At 39.1% G+C, this 12,342-nt stretch overlaps 1 protein-coding gene across 1 annotated transcript; it reads right to left on the bottom strand.

Annotated features, from left to right (window-relative positions):
* Window positions 1–420: 420 nt before the first annotated feature.
* SELENOO (selenoprotein O) lies at window positions 421–12,229 on the bottom strand. The gene is made up of 9 exons (XM_085309891.1): window positions 11,645–12,229; window positions 10,178–10,381; window positions 9,018–9,198; window positions 6,257–6,387; window positions 5,569–5,849; window positions 4,999–5,149; window positions 2,567–2,752; window positions 1,523–1,679; window positions 421–810 (listed from the first exon to the last, which is right to left on the bottom strand). Exons 1-9 carry the CDS (start codon window positions 12,223–12,225, stop codon window positions 619–621), a joined length of 2,064 nt encoding a protein of 687 aa, XP_085166017.1. The 5' UTR covers window positions 12,226–12,229; the 3' UTR covers window positions 421–618.
* Window positions 12,230–12,342: the final 113 nt, after the last annotated feature.

Raw genomic sequence — 12,342 nt, 5'->3', positions numbered from 1 at the left:
AAAAAAAAAAAAAAAAAAAAATTTGCTTGTTCCCCCCCAAACCCCAGCCTGCACAAATTCTCTAGAAATAGATAATGATTAAATATCATCCTGAAGGTTCACAAGAAATGAACTACATAATTAAATGAGACATAGCTTCAAAAAAGCAACACTGAACCTATTCCTCCATTAAAGAGGATCAGAAGTCCCTGCATAGGAAAAGCAGTAAATAAATGGTAGAAGTACTATTAGTTAAGACATCGGACAAAAACAGATCAGATTCCTGACTTGCTATTTTTGTCTTCACTTAAGAACAACTCCATTTGGATTTTCAAAGTTCTGTGTGCTTCAACATAAAATATTGCTTTCTACTTGCAGTGTAGTATGAATACAGAGAAGTTTCAGTCTCTGATCATTTAAATTAATGATGTATATGGCCTGTCAATTGTCATTGGTTTAATTAAACACATGATCCATGATTGCTTCAAATTATGCACAGCTGAAGACTGTTGCACATACATCCAAATGTAGGGTTGTTTTCAGTAACTTCATAGCACTTTCATGTTTGCCTTGCTGAATTCTTCACTGCTGAAGAAGGATTAGAATCCTCAGTTTACAGCAAAAAATAAAACAAGGCAGTTACGAAGATCATGTAACACAGAGCTCTGAAGCCCAGAGTGGAGGTTTACTGCAATATGGTAGTCTACTTCTGGTCACTTGAGCACAAGCAGCTGCTGCAGCAGTTGTTCCCTCTTCTGCTTCTTCCTTTACCTCCCTGAAACCTTCTGTTTCTTGGAATGGATTCTCTAGAAGTTTCAATACATTTCTTACCTAGAGAGAGAACATAGCATGGTTATGAGAATTTAGAAAGTAAACAATGTAGAAAACCTTAAACCAAATAATGATTTGAGTTTATTGTAATCAGTACACAAACTCCAGAGGAATAAAGAGCCAAAATAAATGAGCAGTATAGTATATGTACCAAGCAAGCTGAAAATTCTAAAATCATAACGGGTAGAATTTTATTTGCATGAAACTCAAGTTCAAATAAYTTCAATTGCAAGTCATAAATACAAATTCTTAAGTTGCTTTTCTTGAAATATATTAATGCATCTGCATCCTGCACGTAACAATCTGCACACTGAACTCCACAGGTAAAAGCCATTACTAAAGACACCATTTGTCACAGAAAGAAACAAGTACAAATTAATCCCCAACAGTCTCCCGATACAAATACAGAATTAAAGGTGTGAAAGACATAAAAACAAGGCTAAATGTCTTGTTCTAAGATCAGCCTGCAAAAGCTAGTGAAGTTCAGAWTCAAATTTTCAGCCTCCTTCCTTGTTCTGCAGTCATTAAAACCATAGCTAACTCAAAAATAATACAAGCCTTCGTAATAGTAAATTCCCAAATGCCTTACTGCCTAACATGCCATAATGAATCTCGCCTGTGTTTCAAGTTCCTTTAGCATAATGTCAAATCATCAGAAATACCACTTCACATCCACACAAACATATGAAGATGGTATATAGTAATATCATACCTCTGAGAAATCGCCATTTTCAGCTGCTTCTATGGCATTCTGGGCAATATAATTTCTCAAGATGTATTTTGGATTATTTGAATTCATAACCTTCACACGACTGGTATTCCAGACATCAGCATTGCTAACGTTTTCTATTTCTTTTTGTAAACGGACTCTGAAAATAAACAAATAAACAAATCATTTTTGTTTGGTTCAAGAATCACATGTAAAAATTGCCCTATTTAACTATTAAAAGCTGCAAACTAAGGATCTCAATACAGAAATTACATAACCTAGGATCTTTTCAATATATAAAATCCAGTGTAACAATAAAATACAAAATGACATTTCCCATGTCACTTCAAAGCAGCATTACAGCCTATCAGAAGATCCTGATAGTACTTGAGCAAGTGCCACACACCTGGTGTAAACTCTGACTTTTTCAGAGATAAGATCCACCCTGACTGCATAGTGCACAACAGATCATGCACCAAAAACCTGTGMACAGATAACTAATGCTCTACAAGAGGTTTTCTTTATAGCAAATATCCAGCCAGTCCTGAGTTTTTAGGCTTCTCAGCACATAATGCACATTAGAACAAATGGGACTTATTTTTCTGGCCTTGACTTCTGTTACAGTTACTGTTTGACTAGAAACACTTTTACTTGCTTTATATAACAATGCACAGATATTTTTTTCCCCAGGAAAAAAAATGGTAAAATGCTTAGAGGTCAGCCAGTTCTAGTTACTCAGCATCAGTTCACATCTGAAATTAATGTCTACTAGACTCAAGATCAACATTCAGGAAGTGCTTTTAAATAGCAGATTTAATGCTAATTAATGCTGCCCYTCCAAACTCTAATGAATAAAATACACAAGTGTCCTTTAAGTATCTGTGTCACTGTGGAACTTATCTTTGAGTAGATTAATAAAAGTCAAAGGCTTTGATTTTCTTTCCTACACCCATGTACTTCTCAAGAGAGGGTCATTTCAATATGGTGGATATGTTGTTCTTGAATGAAAAGAACAAATATTCTATTAGGAATATCGATACACCTTACCTGTATTTCTCCAGCCATTCTTTCCAATGTCTTTTATTTCTACTGAGTAAGTCAGCTGCTGTTAACTGCTGCAGTTTAGAGAATTGTTCAATGCGCTCTAATTCTTTATTTATATTAGCTTTTGTTCCAATTAATGCAAACAACTGAGGATTAGACTGAGCCAACATTAGCATCATTGATAGTTGTCTGGAAGCAAGAGGGGGGGAAAAAAAAAAAAAAGAAACCCAAACACATTAGATATTAGGTCTTGACAGGCAGCTTGGATTTATCTTTTGCAATCGTAAAGTAAACAAAAGCATTCACAAAAAACCTATGATTTTGGTCAAGGGGATAAATACCAGTACTTTATAATTTACAAAACAGATTTGTAATAGCCTCTGCTCACTTTATTGTTTACTTTCCTTTTGCAGTCTGTTCAACTTACATTTCTATGGTGCATAAAGTGCAGACTTTTAGACTTTTCAGATTCCGAACTACCAACTGGGTTTAGATGCACAATTCTCAAAACAACCTAGATGGTTTGAAAAATCTCCAGCACTTTTATACATCATTCAGGATATTGAATTTGATCTTACTTAGGTTCCAAAACAATACCAAATACTTTTTTTGGTTCTTTTTCTAACACACCTTTTTATAAATTAGGCATTAATACTGTAACAGCATTTGGAATAAAGCAAATACTAAAACCCCAAAATGACATAGGGAAAAGACACTTAAGTCATACAAGACAGTTTTTCTTTTTTATTTTAAGCAACTTTAATCAATCTAAATTATAGAATGGAAACTATTCTGTAGTAGTAAATTCCTAACAACATCCAAGCTTTTTTGCCATGTGTTTGATTAAGATTTTATCATTTTACATAAGGCTGCATTGACTGGTGCTGTACAGCAGCTTCATCATATTCTGAACATCACATTGTACTGGGGAAAAATAAAAATCGTCTAATTAACTGCACTATAGCAAAAAGTAAAACACAGTAACACTAATAGTGTAAGTTACATGGTATCACAATATAATCTGCATCTTTTCATTTCTTTCTGTGAATGCATGTATAAATAAAGGAGAGAAGAGACATTATTCCCAACCTCAAAATCCAACAGACAAACTCATTACTAAAAGTAGTAAAATGTAACCTGATATAAACTGAGACAAGCGAGGTGCTCTGATTTTTCAGTCTACATAAACTATCAGCCAAATCTGATTTGTACATCTGATGTATCCAGCACTACAATATCCAAGTGCTGCAATAAAAATCAATGACGCATTCAGCTTAGCAAAGTAGTATATCCCCACCCCAGGGCTTTACATGCATATAATGATTTATTGCTACCTTTCACTCTCTTTACAAGTCTAAATGTAACAATCCTTTAAAAAGGGATTCTCATTTGTCACACAAACTGTCTTCACATTACTTGATATACATTTGTAATTTCAAAGGAGCTGAAATCTGAAATTTAATTAAATAAGCAGTATCTATAACCTTCTTAGTTTCTTCCCCTTTCAATTTAGTGCATCATTGCTAAAACTTAAATACCCAATAATATCTCAAAATGATAAGTGACTACAGCCAGCCATCTTCATGCAATATCAAACTGGTACAAACAAATTTCATGCCGCAGCAGCCAGAATGAGTCCATCTTCTCAGCTACCTGCTCTACCCAAACTGTAAGTGTGATACCAGCAGACAGAGAAGAACTGAAGAATTCAGTATGTTCRTTACATTCATGGAACATTTCCTAAACAGAAAGAAGTAAATATCCAACTCAAAATAACCTAAGCTGCCATTTTTTCCCCATTTGGGAAAATGCTAAGAAGAAAGGAAAAATTCAGATGTCATGTTCATTACCTGCTTTCTACTGCTCCAGAAAGTGAAAAAATGCATGCAGTCCCCATATAAACACCAGCTGAACAAGACTTACTAGTTTTCCATTCTCACAGAAGCAGGGCTAGACAATCTGGCCCATCAAAAGAGACATGGATGGCACCAAACAGTATCTGAGTACAAAGTGTGCATTTGAGTTATACTTAGCCCAGAATGTTGGTGACTGAAAGTAATTATTAGCTAACACTGCATTGGCAGAACACCTGAAAGATTTTGTTTAAATTCATCTCCTTATAAAATATTACTGTATCACCTCACCATCTGGCACTCTCATTGGCTTTGTCAGCAAGGGGAGCAGGGCGGGAGGAGAGAAAGACAAAACCRATCCAGACAGTCTCAGGCCCAGAGCCTATTTCTAAAATTCATCAGCCACAAAACACATGCAAGTTTGTGCTGCTGAATATCGTGATGCAGCTACTTCATAGTGAAGTTTCCAAATTTAAAATCAGTTAAATATTGTAGAGTATGCAAAGTTCATTATAATACTGACAAAACTAAAATCACCGTCCAAAAGCATTGAAGTCTGAAGTCAATACACTGAATAATTACCTTGGATCCATCTGAGGTTTAAAAGCAACTTTTAATTCTTCCATGGAAGCACACTGACTTGCTAGTTTCTCTAAGAAATCTTCCAATCTTGAAGGATCAAAATCTACTAAGAATGAACTCAGCAAGTAGAAAATATTTGTGAAGTCCCCACCTGAAAAATTAAATTCTATGAGTAATGGAATTAACAAACCAGTAGGAAAACATCTCCCACAAATTCCTTCCCTAACCTCTAAGAGCAATGTGGGTGGCTAGTCTAGACAGACAGATAAAATATGTAGTAGCTAACTTCTGCTTGCCTCTTGCTCAGTGAGGGTGCAGACGTGATATAGGCAGAGCCCTGCATCAAGGCATGAGCTGTCACACAGTTCAAAAGAACTTCACAAACTTCAAAAGAAGTTCACAATTTCTTGTGAAGACTGTGAAATCTTTTAGTGTTTTGTTCTTCTTTCAGATGATGATGTAGTTAGTCATACAAGGCTCCTTTCTTATAGTCAAGATAAAAATTACATTTTGGTCTGACTAAAATATTTATGGGCTACTAAGTAATAACTTGCTGTGTTCCTTACCAACCTGTGAGATGCATAGTTTCAAGAAGTTCAGACACCAGCTTATTATCATCTTCTAATTCCAGCTGAATTAGGCCTAGCTTCTTCCTCATCTTCTGCAAATAATGTTTCTCAAATTCTGCATCATATTCCTCTTCCAGGATGAGTTYGCTTATTTCCAGAGGCAGCTCTGGAACTAAAGCTTCAGCAAGCTTCCCTAGATTCCACTTGCAAATTTCTGGCTGCTTATTATAAGCATAGCGCCCTGTATTATCAGAACCATTGCAAATGTGTTCAGGGTCATATCTACAAATAAAGAAATAGTTAGCATTCTTCTAGTTATCTGGATACCAACACTAACTGAGGCTCTCTAGGAGACCAGTAAAGCCAAAAGAAGTAGTAACTTCTTGTTATGGGGCTCTTTCTTCTCCCAAAACTACTTAACTAGGTATTTTCCTGCCCCTCACAAATGCTGAGAAAACCCACATGCTACAAACAAAACCAGTGTCATAGTAGAGATGTCAGCAATACAGTTGTATATAGAGAGGTTGAACAGAAGAATATAGAACAACTAGGACTAACTTAATCTGCTTTACTATAGATAGAGTTTATAAATCCACTAGAGAGTTAAAAATATTACTGCATTAATGAACTGTGTCAAGACTGTTCTACACAGCAAATACGTACACACATTTCAAGTATGCCACACTGACCTGTCCATAAATCCAAAAGGGCCATAGTCAATAGTTAGTCCAACTATGCTCATATTATCTGTATTCAGCACGCCATGGCAAAAACCAACACACTGCCACTCAGCAACCAATCTTGCTGTCCGTTTTGTTATCTAAAAGAGATAGATCAGTTTAAAACAGCAGATGCTTGGAAATAAGAACATTTATAAAGTTGTGTTTGAAAAATGAAAAACACATCTTTCTACAGCTCTGATGGAAGAAGGTTCAAGCTTGTATATCATACGCATAAAAACCAATAGCCTAAAGGACGCTTTTTTCTCTCCTATTAACTGCCCAGTTACTACAGCTCCCATTTTTGTTTGCTCTCTCTTCCTTACATCTTCATTTAACTTGAAGGTCTACTGTCTTGTAATAGTCTCATGTTAGGTACTTCAAATTGTTTTCCTAAATGCTGCTTCCCAGGGTAGAAGTCAGATGCCAGAAGGCATTCCAAGTAGCTACATATGTACAAAATTGATTATCAGCATGCAGTGAACCACTACAAGACACATCTGTATGATGACTCAGTGCTATCTGAGATGGTAAAACTAGGGAAAAAAATGAAGGGAGAGCACGACTGAGTGAGAGCAAGCACATGTGTACAGGAGAGAGAAAGCACATATGCACATGAGTGAGTGAGCCTGGCTGCCATTCAAAGACAGGTTATTGATTGGAGAGACTGCTTTGCAACTCACACCAACCTTTACTCTTTTTAACCACATTTTTCTACTGCTGCTGCTATTATAGCCATGCCCAGAAACAAGTGTGTCATATATAAATAAAAACATAATTTTAAAATTACACTTCTTTAAATTTAAGCAACATCTACAGAGTATTTGAAAAGTAGAGATAACAGTGTTTATCTAACAGACAGTATTGTCAAATGCAGTCACTTGTACTCCCCTCTCTGGTCTGTTTCTTCTACAGTACAGAAAGATAAAAGCATGTTAGCAGGGAAATGCTGTCAGCTCCACTCTATCAGAGAAACAGAAATGTTAGGAAAATAAGGTGTGAGATTTAAGTACATTTCAGATGGAGGCAGGTACAGGAAGTCTCCACTATGGAGGAGACAAAACATGAGAAATACAAGGCTGGCTGGGACAAGAAGTGAGAAAAGCCAGACTGGAAGAGCACAGCAAAAAAGATCAGACAGGGGGCAGGAGCACAAGGAGGGCACGCCAGAAGGGYGGGAATAGATTGGAAGTAACTGGGCCAGAAGCCAAAAGCAGCAATGAGATAGGACTGGGTTGGGGAAGATGGAACAAGGGAGTTGAGAGTAAAATAATCTTTTTTCACATATGGCTGCAGAGATTCTCAAGCGCCATCATTCCTCTGCCATCAGAAAGTAAACATGCCATAGCTACAGAGTAGCACAAGCCCACAGTGGGTGACAACCTATGATCATCATCACCTTCTATTAAAGCGTGAAGGATCTGTTCAGTGAAATTAAACCCTTCAGCACCCAGTGAACAGCTGTCTTTTAAAGAACTAAAGCAATTATACACAAGCTGTGTTGAAACACAAATTCAGAAACTCAGAAAAGTTAGAAAAATGTCAGATTTTAAGTCTGTCCATAATCGACAAGTCAAAAGGCATTCATTGTGTTACACGGTATCAGTCTCTAAACTGATAATTTTATCAGACTTCTTAATAGTTTTTACACARAGTAGTCAAGACTGTTATAGCTACTCAGTAATCAGAATAATAATTTATGTATACATACATACACACACACAGTTTCGCTTATAAGCTTCATTTGAACTTCATGTAATCCCAGTCAGAACTTTTATAGTTCTCCAGTAACTTCAAGCTAGATCCCTTGTGTATTGCTTGCTATACACTGATCACTGAGACATGAACATAAGCATTTTATTTCCTTTTTTCTAATTATTTTCTTGCTGACTTGGACAAAGGAATATTGAAGGAAATTCAGTGTCAAGAATAACAACTCTGTATCAATTGTGAGGTGGAAGTGTATGTTCAAGAGATAAAGTTTAGATACCAAATAATTCCGCTATATTTACTTCAGAAGGTAAATATAGCAATGGAATATTTACAAGTGCTACATTTAAAATTTCAGTTTTTATTATGGTTCTCCAGAAATCATAAGTTCTGAATGTATATAGTAATTGAAAACAGGATCAAAAAAATGGGACTCCAAGAAATCACCTAGCCTCACCTCTGGGCCACTACAGAATCACCTAAAACTGTACCATTCCTGGGAYATACTTATTTCTTCTTATCTTACCATTCCTGAAGTTGGAGATTTTAACTTCCTCACGTAAACTCTCTCAGAATTCAAATGTTTAAAGGCAGGCAAGTACCAAGTCTGAAGTTAATTTTCATTTGGAAAATAAGAGACAGGAATTGACTGAACATTCTCAGTATTTTACCTTGCAAATAATATTTCAGTACCATTAACTCATTATCTAACAATCTGGGCCAGAATTTCTCTTTGCATTCTGAAATATTCTTACCAAATTGAGAGCACAGTCTTGGGAAGCTGTCCAAGAGCTGGGAAAACATAATTTACTATTAAAGAGGTAAAATTGCTTACATTAGTTTCATCAATATCAATACTGCTTTCATCAATAAATAGTTCTATTAAGAGTGCTTTATCCAAAGAGTAGTTCAAGTAATCAAAAGACTCAAGATATTAACTGACTCCAGTCATCTGTGCTCACTGATGAGGTTCTTAAAGTCTACTGATACAAATTTAGGAARAGAAACTTATCTTTCCTACCTCTTTAAAGAAAGCAGCATTTCTCTGAATACTGTTGTCAGAATAGGCCTCCTGGATTTCTGGATAGAAAGTGCCGATCACATAGTCAAGCAATTGTATTCGAATATCATTTCGGTTAACACTAGGACCTTTGCGCCCCGTATGTTCATCAGTAGGTTTAAAAATTTCAAAAGACCCGAACCTGGTTTAAAAACAATAAGAGTGTTTTAATATTATTTGATGCTATCAACTTTGATTCCGCATGTAGTAGAAAAAAATTAGTGCTACTGTAACAATGAAACAGTCTCTTGAGTTTAATGCTATAAATCCTTCAACTGACAGAAAAGATCTGAAAGATTTCTACTCTGAAACTAATGAGGCTCAGTGACTCACAGCAAAGAAGCATAAACGTCCACACCTAGAAAACTGACAGATCAGAACCCTAGCTAGCACTGAAGACCACCTCATTACAGGTTCTTACAAGCTTTCCTGTAGAAAAATCTTTATTCTCAGTAAATACACAGGAACAGAACTAATCTGAAATACAACACTACATCAAGGGTTTAAGATGCATTTTTCTRTGTCATACACATTCCTTATGCTTCATCATTCTCTAACATTTGATAGTCTTACAAGGAACTATGCAACTTCCTGAAGCTCCTAGTATTTTGCACTGAGGCAAAAACTCTGTACAGGTCTCAGACAACAAAAGCACCCTCATAAGGCACTCCTGAAAGACACTCTTGGAAGGATCTAGACTTCTACAATATTGTATCTTAGAATAACTTTAAAATTAAAGGTAGAACTATAACCAAGCAATCAGCACTACCAACATCAAAAAATGTGTAATCTTTGCAGTTACAGGCATAAACATGAAAAATCTCTTCCGACATCTGCAGAACTTGGTTCTACTTTGTACATGCCAGCACACTTAGTGTTTATTTCCCTGTATGCAAAGATGTTGGCTCACCTCATCCTTTGGACAGAAAGAGCAGATTTCTACAGTTTAACAAAAAGTTCCAAGATGCAGAATAAGAAACACACAGATGACACTTATTGAAATAAACACACACACGCACATATATATGGATACACACACACACACACACACACACACACACTTCAAAAGCTGCAGCACTTGGTTTTTCACATACAAAAAAGTTAAGTAGGCTTCTTCCTACCTTATAAACGTTGAAGCTATTCTCAGGACAACGGTACACCTTTCATTTTTTGGATTTCCATCATAAAATATGTCACGAACAACTTTTGAGTCAGATGTCACACATGTTCCAGCTCTTGTTGTTGGTATTCCTAGGTGAAACATAGCCTCACTACACAGAAATTCTCGTATACTTGACCGCAGCACTTTACGACCATCAGCTTGTCTGTAACAGAAAGCATTGACAGACCTTAGTTTTAGGCAACAAAGGAAGAAATTCCTGTTCTCAATTTAGTGGTGAAGAAAACAAAAACAACCAACAAAACAAACAAACAAAAAAAACAGAAGTAAAGCATGCTGTCCACAATCACAAAACAAGTTAGTGTTGGATCTGAGAGTAACAGAAGTTTGAAGATCCAACTTTCAAACTTCAGATTAGATGGACAGGACATACTTCCAACGAAGACCATACATAACAGAAGTATTGTGCAGTTAGTGATATCCCTTCCAATCATCAGCTTGTTTTTATAGATTCAGTAGATTCTTTCAAAAGAAAAAAAAAAGACTAGACAAATAATCCTTTAGCAGTGTATTTTACACTGCTAAAATAATTCAGATCAGAACTCCTCATTTTTACTAAGTTTTAAAAATCAGTATTTTTTTCAATACTTAACCAATACCCTGCAGAATTTTAACACTAGCTGTCCACAAACAAGAAAACAGTTTTTACTGTTCATACTGCAAGAAAAACAAAGCAGCAAAAACCAAAGTTATTTTTATTTTTAAATTCAAGTTTTCTTTATTAATAAAATGACTCCTATTATATCTCTTGAAAAATACTATTATTTTGGTTCTTTCCATGTAAGCAAGCTAGAAACGGGACATTAAATATTGACACAGCTGCCTGACAAAATAAAGAGTGTGCAAATATTCACCTAGTTTATTTAATATAGGCCAAACACATGGAACATAAACTGCACTGGTGGCTCTCAAGCTATACTCTGGTCATTTCAGAAGGTAGAAAGGGAGGGGACATACAATGTGAGCAGCAAAACTGGAAATTCCATTGTTTGGGGTTTTCTTGGATCAACCGATCTTAGCCTTGATGCACTCTGCAGGCCTTTTGCAGGTCTCAGATGTACCGAACTAAAGCGTAACTAAGACTGGGCATTGCAGGCACAGAAAATACAGGAAATCCAAACGGAACATTGACTTGAAAGAGTTAAGGCAGCGTAGGCTGAAGTCTGTTAAGGAGGATATCCATTCTTTAGAGGCATCTGGTCAGCAGGACGCTTTCCCGGGCTTCCCCCCCGCCCCCGGCTATTCCCGGRGCCAGGGCAATGAGGAGCCGCAAGGCAGCCCGGGCGCGGGGCGGCGCCTCGCGGGCGGTAACGGCCGGCGCGACCTGCGCGAGCGCGGCCAACGGTCGCTCTGAGGCGGCTGGGGGGAGGGGCCGGGGAGCCGCGGCCCCCGCCGCCGCGCACCTTACCGGGAGAAGGGGGTGAGCCCGGCGCCCTTCAGCTGRATCTCCCAGCGCTCGCCCCGTGGGCCCAGCACCTCGCCCAGGTACATGGCGGCGCCGTCGCCCAGCTGCCCCGCGAAGCTGCCGAACTGGTGGCCGCAGTAGCAGTGCGCCGCCGGCTCCGAGCCCGGCAGCAGCCGGTTCCCGCTGAAGTACAGCGCCGCCTCGGCCTCCAGGGCCTCCTGCTCGGCCGCGGAAGGGGCCGCCTCCAGCCCCAGCAGCGCCAAGGCCGGCAGCGACATGGCCACCAGCCGCGGGTTCTGCACCGGGCTGGGCCGCACCCGGCAGAAGCAGGCGCCGGGCACCGGCCGCGGCGCGCTGTCCTCGCAGGCGTCCACGGGCAGCGAGCGCAGCGCCAGGTTGTCGAAGCGCAGCGCCTCCAGCCATCCGCCGCCTCCCGCGGCGGCGGCACCGCGCTCAGGGCTGCCCAGCCGGGCCGCCGGAGCCGGGGGCTGCTGCATGGCTGCGCCGAGGGAGCCGAGCCAGCCGGGGTAGCCCAGACCGAGCGGCGGGAAGAAGCGGCGCCCGCTGCGCAGCGCCGCGGCCATTCACCCCCCCACACACCCCGCCCCCGCTGCGACAGCAGGGGGGCGGGGCGCCCTCGGCCCCGCCCACGGAGCGGCCCCCGCCCGCTGCCCGCCCTATCACGGGCCGCGCCTGGGCCA

The sequence above is a fragment of the Rhea americana genome, unplaced genomic scaffold (assembly GCF_003343005.1).
Source record: "Rhea americana isolate MKP2758 unplaced genomic scaffold, rheAme1 scaffold_306, whole genome shotgun sequence".
NCBI classification, from domain to species: Eukaryota; Metazoa; Chordata; class Aves; order Rheiformes; family Rheidae; genus Rhea; species Rhea americana.
This window is presented reverse-complemented; position numbering and strand designations above follow the sequence as displayed.